This window comes from Macaca nemestrina, chromosome 15 (assembly GCF_043159975.1).
Source record: "Macaca nemestrina isolate mMacNem1 chromosome 15, mMacNem.hap1, whole genome shotgun sequence".
Classification (NCBI taxonomy): Eukaryota; Metazoa; Chordata; class Mammalia; order Primates; family Cercopithecidae; genus Macaca; species Macaca nemestrina.
In genome coordinates, this window is record NC_092139.1 from 22,437,856 (window position 1) to 22,465,262 (window position 27,407).

Below are 27,407 nucleotides of genomic sequence, written 5' to 3' on the forward strand. Positions count from 1 at the left end.
GGCCTGGAGGGAGAACATGCTTTGGAGAAGTTCTCTCGGGGAGAGTATTCCATAATATGCGACACTTGAGAGCGTGGTGAGGGTCAGCCAGTGTGAGAAGATTCTTTCCTGATGACATTTCTGAGACAGTTTTGCACTGAATCAACTGTAGAATGTCTCTCCTTTCTGCTGTGGGAACATAGGATTGCTATTTCTCCCCTGCAGGGTGGAGCATTTCCATCTTTCATCCGGCAAGCTCGTATCTTTTCAGTCCCGTTCATCACAGTTTTCTCATGTAATTGGGGATGCAATTTTCCCCATCCACTGTGATCATTTGCTGTTGGCAAAATTCAGCCTTTGGATTCTGGAACTATGTTAATTTGTAGAGCTTCCACATTTTTTTTCCCCAAAGAATTTTGCTCTCTTTATATCCTCTCATGCTGCTTTATTGGTTATGGTGGTTGTTTGTTTGTTTAATTCTGATTGCTTGTATTCTGATAGCAATGTTGAACACTAATGTTCTGAGCGGGTACCCCCTTCTTTGCTTTTTGCTTTAAGAAAGTCAGTAGTCCTGACTTTCACTACTAAAAATGAAATTGACTGTCAATCATTCTATAAGCCTTCACCCTGCTTTTCTTCATAACATCTATCATTCACTTCCTTTTATGTTTAAATAAAGAAAAATCTGCCTATCTATCCATCTATCTATCTATATCTCATTTATTTATCTGTTTACTTGGTTACCACCTCTCTTAGTTCCTTTGTTCTGTTATAACAGAATGCCATGGACTGGGTAATTAATAAAGAACAGAAATATATTTCTCAAACTTCTAAGAGGCTGGGAAGCCCAGATCCAGGGGGGGCAGGTTTTGTGTCTGGTGACGGCCTAGTCCCTGCTTCCAAGAGGACACTTTGAATGCTGTATCCTCATATGGCAGAAGGCTGAAGGGCAAAAAGGGCCTAAGCTAGTTCCTTCTAGCCTTTTACGATGGCAAAACCATCCTGGTTTAATCGCTTCCCCAGAGGCCTCACCTCTTAAAGCCAACACAATGGGAATTAAGTTTAAACATGAATTTAGGAGGGGTCAAATTTACACCATGGCACCCCTTGTCTTTCCTAGTAGAATGTAACCTCTCTGAGGGCACAGACTGTGTCTCACTCTTCTTTGTATCCCTGGCACATGATGGGCACACAGTAAAGGATTGTTGGATATAACATAGACATGATTGTCCCCTTCCATTAAGAAAGACTGTCCCTGTGCCCCCGACACACACACCCCAATTATAAATACATTACTTTTTCTTTAGAAATTGATATTGAATTTTGTCAAATACATTTTGGAGTCTTCGGGATTAACTTTGAGCTATGGCTAAACATAATTGCTTTGGTCAAATCTTAATTACAATAATCCTGGTGGAATTTCTGGAATAGATTCTTCTTTGTAATAGTATATTATTCTTTTAAAATTGATATGCTGGTCTATAATTTTGTTTTTGGTTATTGGTTTTGTTTTGCTGTGATTCTGCTCTCTGTGTCAGATTCTTGTTGTTACTAACTTCTTGTAAGAAGCTTCCAGCCATGAGATTAACCCCAAAAGATATATAAAACCCCATCAGCAATGCATGAAACTCTCACTCCAGCAACACTCTGTATTATCATTTTAAATTATCTTTACTGTTTAGAAAAGCAAACATAGATATCTAACATAAACTTGCAAGTATTTGATTTCTAGTGAGGTGGAATCTCTTTTCCCCCATTGGTAATATGTATCCTGGTGAATTTCCTGCTCATGTCATTTATCATTGTTTTTCTATTTGCATGTTCTTCTTTTTTATTGATTTGTAAGAGCTTTTTCATATTTGAAAATATTGACTTTCTCTGCCATGTATGTTTATATATCTTTCATTTTGTTGTTTCCATTTAATGTAATTTATTGTAAGTTTTAACATTATTATCGTATGATTTTTAAACTCTATCACTAGGTTTATTAAGGTACATTTTCTTCATTTACTTGCATGTTTAAAAAGTCCGGACCAGAGATCAAACAACTAGCCACAGCTATTTACTTCTAATAAATTTATGACTTTATTTATTTTACGTTTGATGCTTGATTTAATGAGGTTTCCCCTTGTCCACAGACCACACCTGACCTTTTTCTTGAACCTCAGCGGGCAGCAGACCCTGCCTCTGAAAAATTCTTGAGAAAAAAGAGCTGGTGTTGAGAGTGAGACAGATGGGCTATGGCAGTGATGCTTTCTACTCAGGGAATCTGCCACACTTCCCTGCAGCTGGCCGAGCTGAAACACACTGAGGTCATTGCTTTTTTATTTAGGTGTTAGGGGTTAGAGGTGCTGACTTGCACCTGTTCTGCCTCTTAGACTGTCACTTGCCCTCTATGCTCCCACCTCCCTGGAGCCCCCAATTCCCAAACAGGGTCACAGGCCCCCCCACCCCACCACTCACTGGCCTCAGCTCAGATTCTCCCCCTGGGTCCTGCGTGATTCATGCTGTGAGGTGCCTCACTGGCATCTTTGACCCGTGGTTCCCGGTGCGGGTCTTACTGGTGACTGTTCCATCCTGGGATTCACAAACTGTAGGGTGGTACAGGGCAAGGAGAGCTGGACTTGGAATCAAACAGTGTGCACGTGAAATCTGACCTTTCATTCACTGGTTTTGGTATATCCACAGCTTTCCTCTCCTCCCTGCCCATGGTGTCACACCGTTCTGCATGCTACACAGAATTGTGGTCAGGGTCAAGTCAGGTTTGTACTTTGCAAATGACACGCCTCTGTATGTATGTCCATAATTTCTATTATTGCTGTTGCAAATTGATATTGGTATCAACAGGTTCATTTATAGTCTGAGGTTGCTGCCGCTGGCCACTGCTAACATCAAAGGCTGTTAGATGCATCCATGCAGCAGACAGGTCATTTGGGGATGTGACAATCAAAAAGGAGTGGATTCTGTTCCCTCGGAGAGTTCTTGTCAATGATAGGATCCTGTCAGTTTACAAATAAAAAATCTAAATATTTAGAAAGCCCAAGCTTCTGCATGAAAATAAGGATTAAAAATGAATATTTATGAGCTGATCATTCTGCAACTGTGTCCTCAAAATGCTTCCTTTGGTGACACTTAGAAGCCTGTCACTCTTTGAACAGAAGCCAGAGCCCAACCTGGCAGCATACCACTAACTCCATGACCTTGACTAAGTCACTCACCCTCTCTGAGCCTGTCTCCTCAGCAGTAAAGTTGGAAGGATGATACTTAACTCCCGGTGTTACTCTGCAAAGTAAATAATGAAATGTATACTGCAGAGCCTAGTGAAATGCTAGGCACACAGTAGGAACTCGGCAAAATGTGTAACATCCTCCATAAGCCCTGATTTGGCTGAGATCCCTGTTGTTTCTTTCTGCCTAGGATGTGGCAAAAGTCTCTGTGTTTTGTTATATTTTAGTTAGGGATTGTTTTAGTCCATTCAGGTGGCTGCAACAAAATACCACACACAGGATAACTTATAAAGAACAGAAATTTATTTCTTGCAGTTCTGGAGTCTGGGAAGTCCAAGATTAAATTGCCGGCAAGTTGGGTGTCTGGGGTGGGTTCTCTTCCTCACAGATGGCACCTTCATGCTGCGTCCTCACATGGTGGAAAGGGAAAGGTGGCTCTCTGGGGTCTCTTTTATAAGGACGCTAATCCTGTTCCTGACAGTTCTGCTCTCCTGAAGGTCCCACCTTTTAATATTATCTTTTTCAGAGTTAGGTTTCAACGTATGAATTTGGGGGGACATTCAAACTTTAGCAAACATCCTCTCAATTGAATTAAAAACCCTTTATCAGAATCGGGAAAGCCCTGGCTTGGCACATTGGCTCACGCCTATAATCCCAGCACTTTGGGAGGCTGAGGTGGGTGGACCACTTGAGACCAGAAGTTTGAGACCAGCCTGGCCAACCTGGTGAAACCACGTCTCTACTAAAAATATAAAAATTTAGCCAGGCATGGTGACGCATGCCTGTAGTCCCAGCTACTTGGGAGACTGAAGCAGGAGAATCACTTGAACCCAGGAGGCAGAGGTTGCAGTGAGCCAAGATTGTGTCACTTCCAGCCTTGGTGACAGAGCAAGACTCCATCTCAAAACAAACAAACAAAAAAAAAGGTTGAGAAAACCCTGTCTTCTGTTTAACAGTCACTCTCCAGTCCAGAACCCCTATTTTCTGAACAACTCTCTTGCTCATCTGTCTTTAATTGTCTCCCTTCACTTGGAAACATAGCCAAGAACTAATGGGTCTTCACATCTTGGAAAGTTGGACTCTTCATTCTTTCATTACATCTTGGATTATTAGGGAAGTAAGGGATGTTTGGAGTCTCTTGATACAGGGTGACTCCACTGTCTCCCCAGTGCCCAAAATAGCCTGAAGACTAGCTGCATAAACATCCTAGGAGTAGAGAAGGTTTGCTAAAAATGCTGATGTCCTGACTATATTCTGGACCAACCTACATGGAGACTTGGTCCCAAACACCTGCCATATGATCCCTCTAAGGTGACCCCAGTCTTACTCCCTAGTTCACCTGGACAGGGGTAGAAAGCCTATAATTTAGCAACTCCCTGGACACAACTGATCATGCCACCTTGATGAAAGGACTGATTGTACACTTGATCTTAGCCAGAAGGCTGAGAAGCGATGCGAAAGGACTGATTCTGAAATTACCAGCCAATGTAGTTGAGGCTCTTAACATTCCTTCCCTTGAACCAGGGACTGGGCTCAAATATGTGATATAGTGATAGAATTTCAGGCACTGGGCTTGGCAATTTGGGGTTGGAGAATAGCCCTGGGCTGTTCTGAAACTGAAGCTTATTTATTCATGCAACAAATATCTATTACGGATCTACTCTTTGTTTTTGGTGCTAAGGATACTACAATGATCACAGCCAACATGGTCCCTTTTTTGTGTGTTGCTTAGAGTCTTGTCTGAGTGGAAAATATTAATCAGGTAAACAGATAAATGTGAAATTGCATGAGTAATATGGGCTGTAAACATTCGCTTCAAAAGTAGCTGCAGGAGAGGGCTTGAAGTAGAGTATCAGTTGCTTTTCCTTAGTGTACCCTCTGTAAGTGGTGCTTTGGCGGCAGATGTTAAGATGATAGTGGGAAGATGGTAGAAGAAGCAATGTGAGACGTAAGACCAAATAATCAGTGGTTTGACTCTGAGTCACAAAGAAAATGTTGGCACATGATGGTGCCTTTTTGATGTCCTATTCCCTCACCAACCAATGGTACAGATCCTGGCCCCATGGTCAGGTTTCATCTCTGGCTGAAACCACTGCCCTATGGGGCTGCTGTTCTGTACCACTCCAGAGGGCACCATCCCCATTGTTACAGTGTAAACAAGGCTCCTGAGAGTTGTGCAAAATTGTGGTTCTGGTCCTTTAAAAGCCGTTGTGGCACACTGGACTTGAGCAGGGAAGGTTTGCCCAAGTAAATAACAGTAGAGCCCAGAACTGAAGGAAGAGGTGTTAACCAAACCAAGAGAGGGTGGAAGAGCATGGTGTAGTGAGGGAACAGCATGGCCAGAACCTCTGGTGAAAGATGCAGGGCCAGTACCAGGGGTAAGGAGAAGACAAATGTGACCTGAGTGCAAAATCAGTGAGATGATGTGGGAGTAACAACAACCAAGGCAAGACCTTGTGTGATCTTCAGGCCACAGTGCAGATGGTTGTTTTTATCCTAAGAGCAATGGAAAACTATTGAAGAACTTTAATGTCTCAACAGTAAGGATAGATTGTGTTTATCGAGTGCTTATTATGTCCAGGCACTGTTATAGGGGCTTTACAAGTATTATCTCAGTTATTCCTCATTCTGACCTATAAGAAAGGGACATCATTGTCTCCATTTAACAGAAGAGGAAATCAAGGTACCAAGATGCTAAGCACCTTGCCCAAAGTCTCAAAGCTAGTAAGTGGCTCCCATTGTTGATCACTGAAGACAGTTGCTTCCTGCTTTTGACAAGAAGTGAGTAAGGGCTCCTACTGTTCTTGAGTGTAGCAAGGAAAAATGCAGCCCATCCTCTGATGAAGAGGCCCACCCCTCTTCCAGGGACATGTCCAGGCAGGGCAGCATGGTATGCCTGAGTGTATGTGTAGCTCAAGGGGAAGGCTTGACACCTGGCACAGGTACTGACTCCTGTCGCTGGCCGTTATCTGGAGCTGGTGCTGAGGATTCCAACAAGGCAGAGAAGCCCTTATCAGCCCACGCAGCTGCTTCCTGGGCTGTTTACCCCAGGGAGTTACATGGCAGTGAAATGAAGGCATTGACATTCAGTTCCACTTCTTGGACAAGCTGTGCTGCCTTGGGGAGCACCAGATACCCATATGAATTAATGTGGTTTGGAGTCTGCACTTTGGATGATTCCAAGGCTCATAACATGCAGGTTATAGGACTTGGGATGGGTAAGCATGGACCTGGACACAGAGAGAGGAGGGGACATGAAGGCAGCTACTGAGCTAGGGGAGCCAGCATCTCTTGGCTGTTTGCTGAGGAAAGAGCAAGGAAAAGATTGAAGATTCAAATGAGGTGTTTACTTAGGTGAGATGTTCTCATCAGGGAAATATACTTTTTAAGAACACAGCATCCCTCAAAGTAGCTCAAATTGGCTTACAGAAAATCTTGAGCAGGGGATGAAAAATGATTTGGCATCATGGACATACAATTGGAAATCCAATACCCAGGCTTCTCTTTCTTTCTCTTCCTCATTGTCTCTGCTCCTTGCTTCCTTAGGTCTGTCTGCCCCATCCTCCTTTCTGCACGCTGGCTTTTCTCTTTGTTTGGGTGTTGATTTTCTTCCCTGTCACCCACTTCAGAGGATGTGTTCTTCAGCCTGAAATGGGACTAACTCTGGCGCCCACTATCTCTGGGCCTTTGAGCTCCAGCACTTTTTATTTTTATTTTGTGGCTTAATATATTCAGTCCTCTTAGCAATTGAATATGTTCCCACAGCACCATCGACTCCATAACAGCAATCGTGGTTCAGGCGCTGGGAGAAGTAGCCTGCAAAGCATAGGTTCAGGGTGGAGAGGGTATTAAAATTCTCCAGATGCACCCAGATTGGAGACAGGTAGTACATTCCTTCTCTTACAGTCTCGTTTGTTGGAGTGCTGTCATGGTTCATGAGTTATTTATTCTTTGGAGGCAAAATCTGGGCCCCTAGAATGTTTGTCATGAAATGAAAGAGTCAAGCCAGACGTGGTGGCACACATGACTGTAGTCCCAACTACTCTGGAGACTGAGGTGGGAGGATTGCTTGAGCCCAGGAGTTCAAATCTAGTCTGGGTAACATAGTGAGACTACAGAAAAGGAGGAAGGAAAGAAGGAAGAAAGAAGGGAAGGGAAGGGAAGGGAAGGGAAGGGAAGGGAAGGGAAGGAAAGGGGAAGGGGAAGGGGAAGGGGAAGGAGGGGAAGGGAGGAGGGAGGGAGGGAGGGAGGGAAGGAAGGAAGGAAGGAAGGAAGGAAGGAAGGAAGGAAGGAAGGAAGGAAGGAAGGAAGGAGGGAGGGAAGGAAGGAGGGAGGAAGGAGAAAAGGAAAAGGAAGGAAGGAAGGGAACAAAAGGGAAGGAAAAAAAGAACCAGACTCAGAGAGGACTCCCCCACCCCTCACACATAGGCTAGGCAGCCCAAGGCAGTATGGTTGAGACACTGTGTAACCCCCTCTGAGGCTAAGAGTGAACCCAGTGAGACAGTAATAAGGCAAGAAGCCAGCATGAGCAGGTCTCCATGGGAGCGTTTCTATATTTGTATTCAGAGCACTTCAAAGAATATTTCAATTGCTATTACTTTAGCAAAAGTCTTTCATGCAAATTTTGATATTTTTCAATGAAGGATGCTTCATCCAAATCAATGCAATGATTCTTTCCACCTCCTACATGAAACACCCAGCACCTTTTAGTTACACACCTTCAACATACTAAGGAGAGAGTCTCTGAGTTGCTTTCCTCACATTTGGGGGATTTGTGAACTCTGAATCTTAATGAGAGCCTAGAATTCTAGGTGTAAACCTCGTAAAGAGTTTGTGTGACTTTAAATATTGCCCCAGCAGGTTACCTTGTCTCTGAAACCCTGCCTGGCTCCCAGCCCTAATTCCTCTACTTGACGGGCAATGGGTTTCAAGATCTCAGGGTCCCTGGGAGGCTAAAGCTGGAGGTTACACCTGCTAAAACTCTGGGAACTCCCGTCTTCAGAGAGCGCTGCTTACAATAACCTTTGATGTCTTCAAATCAAGGTCCACACTCCTGAGATTTAGCTTGGGATGGCCATGCTGGGTAAGCAATTGTCATCTTCTCAGATGCCTCCTCAACACCCTGAATTTGTGTTCATTTTCCTGTCCAGAGCATATCTATGTCCTTGTTCTTCTCCACACTCACCCAGAAGGAGCCCCTGAAGGAAGCCTCCTTGTTGAGTCAGGCAGCTGAACCAGAAGGAAAGGTCTAGAAACTGGGCTGTGCAGCATCCCCTGGGCCCAGGGAATATGGAGGTGGGACTCATGCACCAACTTGACCTCTCAGGTCCCCAGCACCCAGAGCCTGGGTGGAAGAGACCCAGGAGATCAGGGGCCTTGCATCCTGTATCTATGGTCTGAGTTGGGCTGTTACGTTTCAGGACGAAGAGTTCAGTCCTGCAACCAGTTGTCACCATGAGTCTCAGTGGCTGACTCTCACAATTTGTAGCAGCCCCCATGCCACCCAGGCTAGATGCCTAAATCTTTCAAAGACTCACAGAGATCTGTGTGACCTACACACACCCCTTTCACCCCATCTCCCACTCTCCTCTCCTGAAAAGCTCTTCTCTTGGGTATCCGTTTAGCTAATTCCCTCACTTCCATGACGTCCTTGCTGAAATCTCAGTTTCTCAATGAGGCTGGTCAGTCTCACCCCTGCATCACTTGCCCCTGCATGCCTGTCCTCCCCACCCTGCCCTGCTGTCTCCTTTCTTTTCTTTTGTTTTCTAGAGAACTTATCATCTACTAACATACCAAATAAGTGGTATATTTATTACGTTCATTATATTTTTCTCCCCTCCTGTTACCTTCTCAGTAACTAGAAGGCAAACTACAGGAAGGCAGCATCTTTACTGGTTTGTTCATGGGCATATCTCAGGTACCTAAAATAACAGCTACATGATATTACTGCCCAATAGATAGTTATTGACTCCACTTGAATGAGTCTGTGGTTTCCCCAAAAACACTGTCAAACACCCTCTCTGATGTTGTAAATTCAGGTCTGACTGACCTACTGGATAGTCTCCCAAGTGCTGGGAATCTTCAAGCCCTCTTACACACATGGACACATTTCAACTTCATGAAAAACCTTTCGTCTTGATGATGGGATTGAATATTGTTGAAGGTCACCCGGGTGCTAAGCATCACAGCCTAAAACCAGCCCAACACACCCAAGATCAAGTTCACATTGTTAATCAAGTTCCCACTGTCTTTTATAATCCCAAAGTATTTCCTTTTATTCTCCATGAGTCTTTACTGATACAATTCAAAACAATTCCTTTCTATTCTGAACCCCTTCCCAAATAAAACATGGGGGAAGGATTATATCTATAAAGAAACACAATCCAAGAAGTACATTTTAAGGGAAAAAAAAAGCAACATCTCAAAGCCACTTTCTTTTCCAGTTTTTAGTTTGACTTTTCCCTCTAATGGGTGCCTAATGAGGCACGACTGCAGAAGGCTGGGCAATCAGGCTGCTCACTTCATGGGTTTTACTCTGCAATCCCCAGCTTAGGACACCAAGTTTATAGCCTTCGCAATCAGCTCCACTCACATGTGCCGTGTAGCCACTAGAATCACAAGAGGGACAGAGAGAAGAGGCAGCCTTCTATGACTCCAGTGCTCCTGTTCTTACAGCACTGCCCACTGGCAGAATCACAGGTGAGTAAGAGGGACTGAGCTCCTTGTCTCCAAAGTGTTCCAGATGATTCCCTCATGGCCCCTGGCATTGCTTGTAGGGGCATGTCTCACTCAGATGGCACAGAAGAAGAACTGGACAGAGAGGGCAGCGTGGTTGATGACAAGGTAGAGCGTCTTGGGAGCCACAGGTGCAGAAATGGACCCTACTGGCCAGTGGGAAGTCATGAGATGGGAAGGGAAGCAAGTGCCAGAATCTCTAGGAGCTGAGGGAGAAAACCACTTAGCACACAGTTAACAACCTCCCGAGTCTGGAGTGGGCTGGGGCAGGGGTCTGGGAGGAGTTGGAAAATGGAGCATGTGTCTCTGTACAGATAACAAGCCTGGGCACCATCCGTCTGCCAATGGGCACTCAGGGGAGGTAAGAGAGGCCTGGTTTGGGTGTCAGGGGACCTGGGCTACCCTCAAGTGTGGCCTCTAGACCTTCGGCATTAATTAGGTGTCCACTAGGAGAGAGAAGGCATTAAAGTGGTGGTCCACGAGGCCCTGCTGCCCTGGGCTGAGTTGTAGCCAGGATGAAGGACACAGCCCTTGGTCACCCCGTGAGGGCTTTGGGAAGTCCCCTGGGGCAGGAGGGAGGTCATGGGCAGAGAGCACATCTTCCTGGAAACTGACTACAGGTGAGGACCTGACTCCTGGCACTCAACATGGAAGGGAATGTGTTGGAAACAGCCATGCAACTCCGATATTAGCATTGGTGCCACACTCAGCACCACTGGATGCTTTCCTACAAGGACTGCCTCCTTTAGTCCACACACTCATCCTTATTTTACAGATAAGGACCTGAGGCTCAGGGCTGTTACTGCTTGCTCTAGACGAAGCTTGTCCAACCCTCAGCCCACAGGCTACACGTGACCCAAAACGGCTTTGAATACAGCCCAACACAAACTTATAAACTGTCTTAAAACATTATGAGATTTTTTCATGATTTTAATTTTTTTTAAATCTCATCAGCTATTGTCAGTGTGAGTGTAGTTCACATGTGGCCCAAAACAATTCTTCTTCCAATGTGGCCCAGGGAATCCGAAAGACTGGACACCCCTGCTCTAGTCCATGCATGCTTAATGGAGGTGCCATTGCCCCCAAGAGATGAAAATTGGTTCTTGGTGGTAGTGGTGGGGGTAGAATGGGAAATAATCCCTTTCTTACACATATGCATAATATGCATAAAGCCCACATACAGTCATACAGGTATGCATAACGTCCATATACAGCTATGCACTATATCTGTAGAGTTAAAATTCATAGAGGTACAACAAAGAAAAAAAGTCTACGCTTCTTAGGAGGTGATAATAAAGAAAAAGATGATTGAGAAACCGTGGTCTAGCTGCTGGCTACAAGTGGCTATTAAACACTCGAAATGTGGCTAGCCTGAATCGAAATGTTCAGAATATAAAATACACAGCAAGTTTCAAACACTTAGTGGGAAAAGAGAATGTAAAATATCCTCAATAATTTTGTATTGAATACATGTTGGAATAATAACTTTGTGGATGTCTTGGGTTAAAGAAAGTATATTACTTAATTCCCACCTGCTTCTTTTTGCCTTTTTTCCCCATGTGGCTCCTGGAAAATGTAAAATCATAATGTGCCTCATATCCTATTTCTAGTGGGCAGTGCAGCTATACATGACCATCCGCTAAGAGGAAGCACCAGGATTTGTACCCACATTTTCTGACTCCTTTGTTATCCCATCGCTGGCTCCTTCAAGTAGAACCAGTTACTATGTGGCCTTAGGCATGCTTCCTAACCTCTCTGAGCCTCAGTTTCCTCCTGCTCCAATCTCCTTTCAGTACTCTGTAAATGGAGTAGTTCCTTCCAGCTGTGAGCTTCCACTCTGGACCCAGCTAGAAGCCTGGGGTCACTGCAGAATAGGAGAGTGTAGAGTCCCCAAATGACCCATTTCATCAGAAATGACAGTTCCATAAATAGCGTCACCTGCTGTGTGTCTGCTTCTGGGGAAATACCACAGAGGCAAAGTTAGAAAAATGAAGCTTCTAACCTGAGGCCAGAGGTTGGAGAAAAGGTTAGTATAAATGATCATTTTAACCAAGAAAGGAGAACAAAAAAATGTTCATCTCTTCTAGTAAGAAGGAGATATAACAAAAAAAATAGGCTTTACAAAACCTTCTCATAGTAAGTAGGGGTGAATAAAATTTCTTACAAATGCTACTCTGCTGGATTGAATTGATGCTGTAGCCTCCAACATGCCCTCCCTTTCATTCCTTTCCTAATGCCTAATTTAGTGGGGAAGAAAATCAATTCTATTTTAATTTCATGAGAAAAATGCTGAATGAAAGAAAAGTGCAATAGAGTGAAGCTTCAGCATTCAGCCCTGCACTGGCCCAGAATGTGTGATTACGTGATCCATGGATTTCTCCTTAGAAGGGCCTCTCAACCTGATCCCTGACTTGGCCTTTGATAAGGATGCAGAAAGTTCCCAGGTGGTCAGAAAACCCCTCTGGGGTGCTTGGAAACACATTCTTGCATCAAGTCCCCTGATCTCCCCCAACTCTCCAGATTTATTTCCACCCCATTTCACCTTAAATTTGGCCTCTGTGCTCCCAACTATGCACTCAAAAGCTCCCTCTGCCCGTCCAAACTCCTAACCTGTCTTTTTCACTCCAGCTGATCCTTTAACAGGTTTCCAGCAAAAGTTTTTGGTCTCCCAGCCCCTGGAAGTAAGATGGCCACTCTGCATGATGACAAAAGAGCTCTGAGGTTGAGCAGGTGGATTCTAGACTCACACTGCCCGGGTTCCAAGCCTGGCTCTGCCTCTTCCTAGCTGTGGAAACACTGGGAAGTTGCTCTCCTTAAGTCTCAGTTTTCTCATCCGCAAAGTGGGAATAGTAACGGTAGTAGCCTCATAAACTTGTGGGATGATTAAACGAGTAATGTGTGGAAAGTGCTTGGCAAGGCACCTGGCAACTAGTGAGTGGTAATAAATGTCCACTCGTGTTGTTAATATTATTGTAATAAATTGCTGCAAGAATGTGAGGGGTGAAAGGGTGTGCCTTTGGCTTCTAACTTGTGGGTCCATGATTCCAGATTTGCCAATCAATGAGACTTAGTGCATACGTTTTTCTGTTCTTTTTTTCAATATTTAGTTTTTTGTTTGTTTTGTGTGGTTTTTTTTTTTTTTTTTTTTTTTTTGAGATGGAGTCTTGCTCTGTCGCCCAGGCTAGAGTGCGGTGGCGTGATCTCAGCTCACTGCAATCTCCACCTCCTGCATTCAAGTGATTCTCCTGCCTCAGCTTGGAGTAGCTGGGATTACAGGCACCTGCCACCATGCTCAGCTAACTTTTGTATTTTTAGTAGAGACGGGGTTTCACCATGTTGACCAGGCTGGTCTTGAACTCCTGACCCCAGGTGATTTGTCCCTCTCGGCCTCCCAAAGTGCCAGGATTACAGGCGTGAGCCACCGCGCCTGGTTCTATATTTAATTTTAAAATAATTTTAGACTTACAGAAAAGTTGCAAGATTAGTGTGGAGTTTCTATACACTCCACATGGCTTCCCTTGATGTTAGCATCTTATATAACCATAGTATAGTGATTGAAACCAGGAAATTAACATTGATAGATACTTTAAGCTATGTAATGAATACTATAATCTACAGGCCTTATTTGAATTTCACTTATCCTCCCACTAATGTCCTTTTGCAGTCCAGGATCCTATCCATGTTTCACTTGTCATTTTTTTCCTTAGTCTCCTCCAGTCTAGGACATCTCCTCAGTCTTTCAGTCTTTATTTATTTATTTTTTTTTACTATTTTGTGACCTTGACACTTCTGAAGAATACTGGTCAGTTATTTTGTAGACTGTCCTTTAAGTTAGTTTTTTTTTTTCTTTCTGATATTTTCTCATGATTAGATTGAGATTATGCATTTTTGGCAAAAAATACCACATATAACCTGTTCTCAGAGCATTGTATCAAGAGGCATATGATGTACATATTTATTTTTAATTGTGCTTTTTAGAGACAGGGTCTCACTCTGTCACCCAAGCTGGAGTGCAGTGGAACAGTCTTGCCTAACTGCAGCTCGACCTCCCCGGCTCAAGCAATCCTCCCGGCCTCAGCCTCCCGAGTAGCTGGGGCTACAGGCATGCACCACCATGCCTGGCTACTTTTCAAAAAAAAAAAAAAATTTGTGGAGAGGGAGTCTGGCTATGATGCCCAGCCTGAATGTCCCTATTTCTCATTACTGGTATTGTTGACATTCATCATTTGGCTAAGAATGTCGCATGTATTTGTTAAGCATTTACTATTTCATTTGGGGATACAAAAGAGAATAAAATATTGCCCATGCTCTTTAAGAAACTCTCGTCTAATGAACAAATGGCGTTCTAGTTACTACTGTTGGTAACAAATGACTCCAAAATATAGTGGAATAAAACAACAACTTTATTATGCTTACATATTCTGTGGGTCAGGAATCCAAGAGGGTAGGGATGATTTGTTTCAGTTCCACAATGTCTAGGGTCCCCACTGAGAAGACTCAAATGACCGGGGGTGATCAGAGAGCTGAGAACTGGACTCACATGGCAGCCTCCTCACTTAGCTGTCTGGTACCCAGATGTCTGGATTCAGCTGGGGCTGTCAATCTAGAGCATCTACACAGGGACTCCATGTACCCTGCATTTGCTCACACATGGCAGCCCCGGGGGGTCAGACTTCTTTTACAGTAGCTTAGACGCTGTAGACATAAGTGTCTCTGTGGACAAGTCAGAAACGGCATTGCCTTCATGACCTAATCTTAGAAGTCACAAAATATCACTTCCCCCACATTCTATTGGTGAAAGCAGTCCCAAGTCCCCTAAGACTCAAGGGGAGTCAGGGGATAAAAACTCCACCTTTTAGTGAAAGCAATGTCAAAGGGTATGGAGCTATTTTTTAAAAAGCACCAAAAGGACTTTCTACTTATACAGGTTTAGAAATTCAGACCCAGAGGACAAGACCTTCACCACCTTGGACCTCCTTAATTATTAAATGCATAATTACTGAGCCCCAACTCTGTGCCAGACAGGCATGGCTTCTGGGCTTGCTTGGCAAGTCCCTCCTGAGTGGGGTGGGCTCAGCAGACCCTCTACAAAGCCTTGTGTTCTAACAGTTGCAGCCTCCCCTCAATCAGCCCCTCTCTCTAGAAACTGTTCACACAGGATGTGCACAGAGGAGCCAAGGCCAAGGTGGCAGGGTGGGGCAGAGGAAACTGGACTTCAGGATCAGAATGACCTCATTTTAAATCCCAGCTGTACCACATTCAGGATTTGTTACATTTTCATTCTTAATCCTCATTTATTTGGTAAACCTTATTGACTCCTTCTCTATGCCAAGCTGGGTGCTTGGCAATTATTACAATCAATAAATAGAATCCAGGCTTTGCCCTTAATGAAGGATTTGTTCCAGGCTGTGTCTGCCAGAAGAGCTGTGAGTATGGCTGCAGGGTTCCAAGGAGCAGGGTCATGGGATTATTTAACTTCTTGCATCCCATTCCCCAAGCCAACTGGAGAGGAACTGGTCATGCAACTTAGCAACTTAACCAGGTTAAACTTAGCAGAACAGAAATCAGCTGAGTGTGAAGTTGGAGGGCAAGCAGCTTACATTCAGAAACCCAAGAAGTATTGCAATACAGACTAAAAGCCATTGGGAATACTGCTAGACAGACTCATTAAACAAGAAGGTTTCTGTGAAAATAACAAAATCATAGCACCCAGGACACCCCAGCATGAGACTAAAAGCTGAAAGGAGGTTTAGGCTTCATATTATTAGTCTGCATTGTGATAGTTCAGGAAGAAGGTTTAGGCTTCATATTATTAGTCTGCATTGTGATAGTTCAGGAAGAAAGAGCTTAGAGCCATCTGAGTTGATGGTGGCCCTGCTATGGGAATCTGACTGCATTCTTTGAAATTTAGGGCAGCTGGGAAGAGTGAATCTCAGAGTATCCCTCCCATGTGAGGCAGGGGAGGGAAGGCAATGAGTCTGGGAAGCAGCCTGGTGCTAAGGATTGGCGGGGCAGAGGTGTTGGTGGAGGGAGCACCTGTTGACAGGAACACACTCACCTAAAGTCTGTCTGGTAGCTAAGGAGCAGGGTGGTAACTCAGGGACGAGAGCCATATGCATGGTAGGCACATAATGTTAGTTCCTGTTATTATCACCCACTAACTAACCCTGCATTTTGGTTGATGGATGGCGAATACTAAGGACCCTGGGCCAGCTGGATTTTGAGCTTGTTTTCTCCCTGTATTTGATCCCACAGCTGACAGGAAAACAGCTGCAGTCAGAGAGCAGGGCATTGATTGGAAATCAGCAAAAGCTGTGTTGGGCAAACAAGTTAACTTCCCCACTCCTGCAACAGCTCTTTGATCCATGGTAACCACGGAAGTCCACACTAGACTAGAGGAAGCCGCTGCAGGGCCGCAGCAGGACTGATAACAGCCAGCAACCACGGGCATGGGTCCCTGTGCTGTCAGTGCTGGGGAAGGAGTGCAGCCTGGGCAGGCCCTGGCACAGCCAACCAAGCCTGCAGGCTGAGCCTCGGACCCTGAAGCTTGGCTTTGGAAAGCAGAGAAGCTTGGCGGACACTGTTCAGAGATGTTGCTGCTCTGTTCTGTTGTTTCCAGAGCCCTTCGGCTGGTGAGGGTACAAAATAGAGCTTCAGTCGCTTAACTCTGGGTAAGTGATGGATCTGAGTTCCAACCCTGGCTTTGCAAGACTGTAATCTAAGTGGTCTTCCCTCCCGCTGGCTAAGACCCACACTCTTCACCTTCATGAATGTTAACAGCATCAGAAGGATGAGACCAGTAAGGTCACTTGCAGGTCTTCCCCAGTGGTTTTCAGCTTTAGGGGGCTCAGGTCTGGGCCCATGTGTTGGCTCTGTCTCATTCTTACATTTCTAGGGACCTCATTCTTCTCCAGCCAGGACTCAGAATCTCTCCAAGTCACTGTAGTCACCTCTCCATCCCCTCTGCTTCTGAATGAAACCAAGCCTTCTTTGTATTTGTTATCTGCATGAGAGCCAGACCCTCCAAAGGGCCTCCGGTGTTGTTCCTCTGGTCAGTTCATTCCTCCATCCCCTTGCGTGAGAAAGTGCTTCTCCAGATTCAGTGTGCATGAGAATTACCTGGACAGCTTATGAAGCAACAGAGTGCTGGGCCTCAGCCCCGGACATTCTGATCAGGAGGTCTGGGATAGACTCATGAATCTGCATCTCTAACAAGCTCCCAGGTGGTGCTGATGCTGTTTGTCTGCAAACCACACGTTTAGTAGCACTGTGGTATGATCCTATATCTCTCTTGATAGCCTACCCTCCTCTTTAATGGCTCTATATTACCCTCACAATAAAATATATACACTTGAGTAGTTCATTAAAGGCTTCCATAATCTGACCTCAGCAGGAGTGCCACCTATTGTTGTCTAGTTTGTGCACTGCACAAAGACACACTACCAAGGGAATGAAATCCATTAAACTCTGTGCTGTGTCTACCAGGAAGAATATGACTGGGCAGTAAAAAAGGCATATCTTTTTCTTCTCACAAAGGCAACATCAGCTCACTGAAGTACAGGAGGCTGAGACTGAGTTGAGACAGGCACCTTTTTCTACTTTGCACAAAAGCACCCCTTAGGCAAGCAGTGGTCCTGCCCAAGAGCCGTTTCTTCTTTAATTCTTCACCATCTCCTGTCATTCTTCCCACCCTTCTCCCATGCCCCTCATGTGGTTAACAGCTTCGCACTCTGGGGAAGGCATCTGGCCCCAGAGACTCAATCTGTCTTCTCTGCCATATGCTCGTAAGAGCCATCTTCCCTTCCTTCAGAACAGAGACCTTAATGTGCTTTTCCCGCTCATTCTTGTGGGCCACACCTGTCTCCCTCACCAAACTGTAGGTTCCTGAGGATTCTTTAGAGCTTAATACATGGCCAGGCACCTAGTCAAGAGCTCAATGGATATTTCTTTAGATTCTGTTCTGCAGCCACAAAGATGCTCACAGCAGCCAAATCTCAGCATGCCATTTGTTGTCTTTTAAAAAAATTTATTTTGAAATAATTTTAAGTTTACAGAGAAACTGTAAAAAAAAAAAAAATAGAGTTTTATACCCTGCATACAACTTTCCCTAATGTTAACTTCTTGCATGGCCATGGTATATTTATCAAAATTAAGAATTCACCTCAGTGCATTATTATTGACTAAACGCCATACTTTTTTTTTTCTTTCATATTTCTCCAGTTTTTCCACGGAGGTCTTTTTTTCTTCTAGGCTCTCACATACCATTTATGATGTGACCATTTCTTGGTCTTTCTTTGCATTTCTATGACCTTCACACTTTTTTGTTATGTTTGTTTGCTTGATTGCTTTGAGACATGATCTCACTGTTTCCCAGGCTGGAATGCTATGCTACAATTGTGGCTCACTGCAGCCTCGACCTCCAGGGCTCAAGTGATCCTCCTGCCTCAGCCTCCCAAGTAACTAGGACTACAGGCATGTGTCACCATGCTCAGCTAGTTTTTTAAAACAAATTTATGTAGAGATGGGGTCTCGCTCTGTTGCCCAGGCTGCTCTCAAACTCCTGGGCTCAAGTAATCCTCGTGCCTAAGCCTCCCAAAGTGCTGGGATTACAGACATGAGCCACTGCACCTGGTAACACTTTTTAAGAGTACTGTTGAATACTCAATCTGAGTGTATCTGCTGTTTTTCTGTTGGTAGACTGAGTTTATGGGGAGGAAAACCACAGAACACCTGTGTCCTGTTTACCACATCGTATCAGGAGCACGTGATCTCAACACGACTTATCACTGGTGATGCTAACCTTGATCACCTGGTACAGTGGTGTCTTCCAGGTTTCTCCACTTAAAAGCTACTTTTTTTTTCCCTTTCCATACTCCATTTGTTCAAAGTGAGTCATGAGTCTGGGAACAACCCACCCTCAAGGCAGAATTAGGCTGTACCTCCTGAAAGAAAGAGTTCAGAGAATTTCTGGTCTTACAATAAAATCTTAACAGTAACTAGTAACTTTGGTGGGAAGTACTTTGAGACTATGCAAATATTGTTTTGCCTTAGCTTCACCCACCCATGTCAGGTGTTATCAAGGTATCCTGCCTGCAGCATTATCATGGTAGTGCTCCAGCAGGCCATTTGAGGACTCCTTTTCTTGGCAGAGCCACGTCTTAGAACGCTTTTACCAAATCCCCTTTGTGCTCTGAGTCCCGCTCTCCACCATTCTCAGCTTTGAGGGGCCAGCTGTAGCTCCTGGATAGCTTTAACAATGTATCGATGCCCAGGTCCTTCTATCCAGAGAATTTGATTTAATTGGTCTGGGGTGGGACCCAGGGTCTGGCTTTATTTTAAGTTCCAGGATACATGTGTAGGATGTGCAGGTTTGTTACACAGGTAAATTTGTGCCATGGTGGTTTGCTGCACCTGTCAACCCATCACCTAGTTATTAAGCCCAGCATGCATTAGCTGTTTGTCCTCATGCTCTCCCACCACCCACCTTAGCCCCCGACAGGCCCCAGTGTGTGTTGTTCCGCTCCCTGTGTCCATGTGTTCTCATTTTTTAGCTTCTGCTTGAAAGTGAGAATGTGAGGTGTTTGGTCGTCTGTTCCTGTGTTAGTTTGTTGAGGATAATGGCTTCTAGCTCCAACCATGTTCCTGCAAAGGTCGTAATCTCATTCCATTTTATGGGTACATAGTATTCCCTATTGTTTATGTACCACATTTTCTTTATCCAGTCTATCATTGATGGGCATTTGGGTTGATTTCCTGCCTTTGCTATTGTGAATAGTGCTGGAGCTGGCACTATTTTTAAAAGGTCTCCTAAGCATTCTGTGCTCAGTGGGGACTGAGGACAATGGGCCTAGCCCAGTGTTCTCACAGCTTCTCTAAGAGGCTGTTGTCTCTCTCTCTCTCTCTCTCACTCACACACACACACACACACACACACACACACACACACAACCATTTACTCCTGAAGGACTTGGGTCCCCTGTAATATTCATCAAGGCCTGTATTTGTCCCCAAAGTCTAGAACTATGTCTTCCTCATCTATGGCTTTCCTGTCCAGAGCCCAGCCACAGAGTCTAGCACATAGTGGGTTTTCAGTGAGCATTTGTGGATGAAGAGAATAAACAAACCCCCCATAGAAGCAAAAGCAGTAGATGCATGTGCACAAAAGCAGCAGGTCCTCACATTCTCACTGGCTCCACAGTCTCAGAAGCACCAGAACAGCAGTACGAGTGCCAGTCATAATCGCATTTCTGTTGTTGTTGTTGTTATGGTCCTCGGCTCTCTAGGGAAAAAATAAGGGCACCTTGGTCAAGAAGTCATCAGCATGTATGTTGCAGACATCTGTGCATTCTTACTATTCTTCCAAAGGAGTGGATTCACTTTGTCTTTTTAAATTGTTGGGAAACCAAAGAGCTAATGCTTTACTTTCTAACAAGAGATTACCTTGAGCTGGTTTCCTTTTGTACCAGTTGCCTCTGACGTCAACAGGATGGCAAAGACCATGCCTGTAGACACTTTTGCAGTGGAGTGGAAGAGAAGAGAAAATATTTTAAACAGTTGTTTTCAGCTTAAATAAAAAATAAATAGATTTAATCCTTTATTTGATGCACCAACCACGTTGGCCTTTTTTTCCTGTGGCTTTGTTAGAAGACTATGAGTATGAGCTGGAAGCCATTGAAGAAATTCAGGAGGAGATGAGATGGATAACTTAGAATGCTGATCCTCCCAGGGGTTTAGGATGAAGACACAAATGTAGTAGCAAGATAGGAGGGTGCTAAGCTATAGAGGATGCTTCTGGAGCATTAAGCTGTGCGTGGGCGGGTCTTGACTCATTTTACACTATTGTCACTGGCAGCTAATGCTGCTATCAATATTCTCAATCTTTTAGAATTCTACTTGATCATTGGTTTAATACTACCTTGTTTCTGATCATGATGCTTACATGAACCTGGCTTTGAACCTGACATGTATGCAAGTATATCATAAAAGCACTTGGTTAACCTGATAAAATTATAATGGGTTTCCTCGATTTGGGGTCATCTCATTGGGGGTGATCTTTTTGAATAAATGATCCTGCCAGGCCATCTCTGCATGTGTTCTCTACCACATCACAGCACTGACATTGACACATCAACTGAGAGGACCCTGGTGAAGCTGAGGCAGCAGAGAACGCTTCATGTACTGTAGGTGGACATGTGTCCATCCAGCATGCTGCCCAGATGGGAGTTGTAGCTGCTACCCTCACCGCAGCTCAGGCTTTCACGGTGTCACTCCTCTTGGCCTCAGTTCCCTCAGCTGCAGAATGGCAATCATCGGAAAAAAAATCCATATCATTTTTAGAAAATTTAATGAGGTGGTTTTTATGTGAGGCCCCTCCCAGTGCCTGGACGTAATGAGTGCTCCAAAATGGTGTTTTTGTTATAATTGCATCTTCTAACCACATGTACCTGAGCCCTGGATGCTTCCCTCATCCCTGCTTGATCTTATCTCTTCCCTTAGTCCCCAGGTACCATCTCATCCACAGAACCAGAATCTTGTCACCTGCTATCTCTGAACCCGGAACCAATGTAGTCACACCCTGCCTCTAGCCCAGTGTCAGGAGCACAGCACAACTCAACCCAAGCATGTTCAGGAAACAAACAAGTCCTTCCTGATGGAATTCTTTGAGGGAAATAATTTCCTTCTGTTCTCCCTTCCTCTCTTGCTCCTTCTTGCAGCCCAGATGGAAAAGTGACCTGTTCTCCTGAAGATGTTCCCTGGTCCATTACAGTCAGAGCCTTGGTACAGAAGCCAAAGCCACTCATGGACACTCTGGAGCCTTCCTCCCAAACCAATGACTTGTCTTCCAGGAGTAAAGAAATGGGGGTCACTCTGCAACATAAATTAAAAGGGAAACTAAGAATTATAATTTTACCCTTGAAGAACTTGAGGCTCAGAAAGGTTAAGCAATCACTCAAGCCACACAGCTAATTTAATTATTCATTTATACATGCAAAAGGATGAAATGTTGAACAAACACCAGATACGATTTTTGCCTCCTTGGAGCTTCAAATCTAGTATAGAGGTCTGCAAACTTTTTCTATAAGGGCCAGAGAATAAATACTTTAGGCAGCGTGGGCTATAGGATATGTGTTGCTACATTGCTCTGCTTTTGTAGTGTGAAAGTAGCCGTAGTCCATATTTAAATCAATGGTGTAGCTGTTTTCCAATAAAACTTTACTTACAAAAACAGACGGTAGATTGAATTTGACTTGCAAGTCATATTTTTTCAGCTCCTGGGCTGGTAGAAAAGGGACTTATTGATGAAATAATTACATGGTTACATGGAAAGTTAGTGGCTCAAAGGAGAGATAGATGACTCTGGAAACATAAAATAAGAGAACCTGAGAGTCAGAGAAGATACCCATAAAAAGAGTCCCTGTAAGTGAGGTTCACTAAGGGTGAGGAGTCATGAATGAGGCAAAAAGGAGGCATGGGAAGGAGTAAGAGGCCCAAGCTGATAGAAGAGCTGGTGCAAGGTCCTGTGGCAGAAAAGACCGTAGCTCTTTTTAGGTACTGAAGTAAGGCTTGGGGTTCTGGGGGGAGGACAAGAGAGGTCAGCTCATGCACTGAGCTGATTAAGACCACATGACAAAGACACACTCTTCATCCTGAGAGCTATGGGAAACCGTTGTTCTTATGACATGATTGGTTGTTGTTGTTGTTGTTGTTTTTGAGAGGGATTTTCACTCTTGTTGCCCAGGCTGGAGTGCAATGGTGCCATCTTGGCTCACCGCTACTTCCGCCTCCCAGGTTCAAGCAATTCTCCTGCCTCAGGCCCCCGAGTAGCTGGGATTACAGGCATGCACCATCACACCTGGATAATTTTTTTTTTCGTATTTTTAGTAGAGATGGGGTTTCTCCATGTTGGTCAGGCTGGTCTCCAACTCCTGACCTCAAGTGATCCACTTGCTTCAGCCTCCCAAAGTGCTGGGATTACAGGTGTGAGCCACCACACCCAGCCTTGGATTTTTGTTATGAAGCACCTGCTTTGATTTCTGGCTGGGGATCCTACTGTCAGTAACTGAAAGAGAAGGGGGACATCCTTGAGTACTTTTTGCAGCCAGAACCCATGCCAGGAGCCCAGGGTTGATTGCAGCTGTGCACCCTTCCCCCTACTAACCCTTTATTTTATGTTTGCTATTCTAACAAATCTTTCGTTTTCCCCACTTACAAATGAAGGTTCATATTGTATTATATGTTTACAGCCACAGCTCCCTCCCATCCCATTTTTCTCACCTTCTTTCCCTCCCCAGCCCGATCCCCCACTAACTTCATAAAACTTGCAAGTTAAATTTTTCAAAGACTGTTTCTGACAAAGCAGTGGGAATTAGATTTGGTGAAGCCCTTCATAAAAAATTGAAGACATGCTATATTAACATACATTGATTTATTCATAGTGTTTCATTACAAGTAAGTGAGGATCCTGTAATACCAGGAAAGGTTAGGAGAGCAGAGGAGCGCGGTATATTATATTGACAGCTCGGTGGAAATTGAGTTGCTTTTGGATTGAATTTGGAGCGCAGGAAAGGAATTGGCTAGTAAATAAGGCATGAGTTTTACCTCCCAGTGTCTGTATATCAATGTGGTTGCCACCAGTCCATGCAGGGGGACAGGGACAGAATTTTCAAAGAATGCAAGCACATGTCCTCTCCACTGGTGCACTGGGGTTGGTGGCTACAGGCTGTACTCTCTGAACATCTCCCCTTTTCTGCCACAGTGGAAACCAGAATCCACCTGCACACTGAAAACTCCATTTGCCCCTGTTTGCTTGCCGCTCTGCGGTGGCTCTGGGCTTTGCTCCGTCCAAACATTTTCCCACCCCAGGTCTTTGCCCACACGGTTCCCTCTGCCTGGAACCTAGAACACTCCTCTTCTGACTCAGGATTGTCCCTCGGGCGTCCATTGTACTCTCTCCTGAGATACCTCCCTGAGCACTTTTCCTTAGTTTGGTCATTCTCAAATGCAGACCCTGAGATGAGGATTTGAATATGAGCAGTTTGCTGAGAAATATAAGAAACACCAGTAAAGAGGTATGGAGTGGGGAAGAGAAAGGAAAGTCGCCAATAATCACTGTGTTTTCAAACCAGCTCCCTCTAGAGGCAAGTGGAGCTGAGGCTCTCAGGGAAATTGGGATGCTGCAGGGATGCCAAGGAGGGGGAGCTTGCAGGAGTATAAGGAAGGGGAGCCTAGAAAATTTATGCATCAACTCCCATCAGGGCTGGGTGTTAATCCCCCGTTCCCAGCAAGCACCCATGGAGAAAGTCCTCAAGCAGAGAGGCAGATAGATGCCTGTAGCACTTGCCTCTGAGAAGGACTGGGGTGGGCAGGGGTGACTGGAGGGAACGCTGTAGACAGGTCCACCAGAGCAGCCTGAAGCTAACAGCCACCTGCATGGTGCACATGCATGCTCAGGTGCTGCCTGAGAAAAGCCCAAAGCCCTCAACTCCCTGCATTTCTACTTCCTCCTGCACACTCTGCTCTAGGCACAGTCTGACCTCTTTCCAAAAAATACATGGTGCCATTGCCAGTAACAGCAAATTGCTGATTTTTGAAGGGAAGTTGGTGTGCTTCCTTTTCTGCCTGGGTTTGGCCATTCTTGACAGAAGATGAGTGATGTCAGCTGTCTATATCGCTGGCTTACCTCTCTCAAGAACGGAAGTCACTTGGGGATGAGGCCTGACTTGAATTCAGTTGGGCACCCCCAGCAGCACACAGTGCAGGACCTAGAATACAGGTGTACACAGGAAACACTGTGAAGGAGCAAGTAAGTGGATGAGTGAATGCATTTTGCAACTGATACACTGTCTCCAGGCCAGGCAGTGTGGTATAGAATATAAAGTACAGGCTTTGGAGTCAGACCTGCCTACTACAGTGTCAGCAAGAGATTGTTGAATGTACCTGAGAATGCCTTACTTGCTACTACCTGTGACAACATGGATTAATTCCACGGACATAATGATAACATTGAGAGAAAGAAACCAGAAACAAAAATGTGCGTTTCATAGGATTGCACTGATACACAGCGCAAAAACTGGCAAAACTCGTCTATGCTGTTAAAAGTCAGACAGAGGTGATCCCTGATGGGGGTAGGCAAGTAGGATTGCAAGGGAGTGTGAGGAAAAAGTTTTGGGCCTGGTAATGGTTTGGTTTTTGATTATATGACTGTATCCAGTTTTCAAAAATTCATCAAGAGGGATGCTTTTCTGTATGTGTATTATACCATAATTAATTTTTTAGTTTTTAGAGACAAGGTCTGTCTCTCTCACCCAGGCTAAAGTGCAGTGGTACAATCATGGCTCACTATAGCCCTGGACTCCTGGGCTCAAGCCATCTTCCCACCTCAGCCCCCGAGTAGCTGGGACTACAGATGTGCACCACCAACCCAGCTAATTTTTTAATACTTTGTAGATACAGGGTCCTACTGTGTTGCCCAGACTGTTCTCAAACTCCTGGTTCTAGCAATCCTCCCACCTTGGCCTCCTAAAGTGCTGGGATTTCAGGTGTGAGCCACCACACCTAGCCAAATAAAATATTTTTAATGGAACAAACCACGCAAGACAAACAAAAAAATCTTGTTTGCCACTTTACAACTGTGTAATTTCAAGATGTGACACTCAAAGTGTGATCCATGGGACCAGTGCTGGGCTACCAATTGTTAGTTATTTTCACCCTTGAGCAAGTGCAGAAATTGAGAGTGCGCCCTTCAAAACTCTTCTGGTATCTTGCTGTGACACTCAAGTGTATGATCGGGGAACAGTAGACACAAATCATTCCACAGGTGTAGACCAGTTTAGTTATTGCTGAACTCACATGTCACATGGGGCATGGTCTTCATATATCATAGACAAACTGTCTCCACATACAATTTGAAAAATTTGGATTGCATGCAAGTTGCTTCCGTTGGCACCTCAGTTTCTCCATTATTAAAATGAGAGTAGCTATCCTGATGCCCCCAAGGATTTGGGGAAGACAAAAAAGATAGTGCACGAGGAAGCACCAGTCTGCAATTGCTATCTGTCTGGAATATGGGGCCCAGGATCTGCATTTTTAACAAGCCTCATAAATCTCATCACGATGCTGTACCTGGACACTGTTCTATGACTACAGTGTCCAGTATGGTGGCCACTGGCCACATGGGGCTACTGCACTTGTGAAAAGCAGCGGCTGGTCCAAATGAAGATGCACTGAAGGGGTAAAAAACATGTTTGTAAGACTTCATATGAATAGTAGATTGTAAACAATTCCATTCAATGTTTATGTTGTCTACAGATTGAAATCATAATAGTTTGGATACACTGGGTTCAACAAGATGTGTTACTAAAAGTTTTTTTTTTTTCTTTTCATGAGACTGTTAGAAAATTCAAAATGACATCTGTGGGTCACCCTCTGTTTCTTTTTAAAAATTTTTTTGTGGGTACGTAGTAGGTGTATATGTATTTATGGGTTACGTGAGGTGTTTTGACATAAGCATGTAATGTGTAATAATCACATCTTGATAAATGGGGTGTCCATCCCCTCAAGCAATTATCCTCTCTGTTAGAAACAATCCAATTATACCCTTTTAGTTATTTTAAAATGTACAGTTATTTTTGACCATGGACCCCCTGTTGTGCTAGCAAATATAAGATCTTATTCATTCTTTCAATTTTTTCTACCCATTAACCATCCCTCTACCCTCTACTACCCTTCCCAGCCTCTGATAACCATCCATCTACTCTCTATCTCTGTGAGTTCAATTATTTTAAGTTTTAACTCCCACAAATCAATGAGAACATGCATTGCTCCAGTGAATGAGCAATGGGGTATTTGGAGGCTGGGATCATCTGTAAAGTGGACAGCAACAGGCAGCTTAGCAGAATCTGCTGGCCAAGCTCACATGCCCGCCCCTTCCCCCACCTCCCTAAGGTTCCTCCAAATGAGCTCCATCCAGCTTCCTGAGTGAGGCATTGATTTGTTTGTTTGCTGACTTGTCCTACAGATCAACTACAAGGCTGTTGGCTCGCTGGACCCAAGTGCTGACCTCTCCAGCCAGAGGGGGAAAGTGTTCAAGCTCCGGAATGAAACCCACCACCTCTTTGTGGGTCTGTATCCAGGGACCACCTATTCCTTCACCATCAAGGCCAGCACAGCAAAGGGCTTTGGGCCCCCTGTCACCACTCGGATCGCCACCAAAATTTCAGGTATCTCTGCTAGAAAGGAAAAAGGGAAAAAGGTTGTTTCACGCCCACTTCCTAATTTTCCTTGAAGTGGAAATTTTTCTTGAATTGTCGCCCTGTGATATGGGTGGAATTAAGAGGATCCAGTCCCTAGTGAGTTACCATTGTTGTCTCCTATGAAGAAAATCTAAGTGATGAACTTCCTAAAGTGTAAAAATTAGATTAATTAGGTGGCAAGCCACTAAATAATGTGCCCACAGGGTTGTATTAA

The 27,407-nt window shown here is 44.5% G+C and overlaps 1 protein-coding gene across 17 annotated transcripts in view; it reads left to right on the forward strand.

The window, feature by feature from the left end:
• The window catches only part of LOC105496374 (protein tyrosine phosphatase receptor type T), a 1,121,698-nt gene that overhangs the window by 814,214 nt on the left and 280,077 nt on the right, over positions 1-27,407 (forward strand). For all 17 annotated transcript variants that reach the window (XR_011613330.1, XM_071079282.1, XM_071079290.1 and 14 more), the window contains exon 10: positions 26,959-27,160. Coding sequence is in view for 16 of the 17 variants with exons in the window: in XM_071079282.1 (XP_070935383.1) it covers positions 26,959-27,160 (202 nt within the window). In the remaining variant the exon portion in view is untranslated. The remainder of the gene's footprint in view (positions 1-26,958; positions 27,161-27,407) is intronic.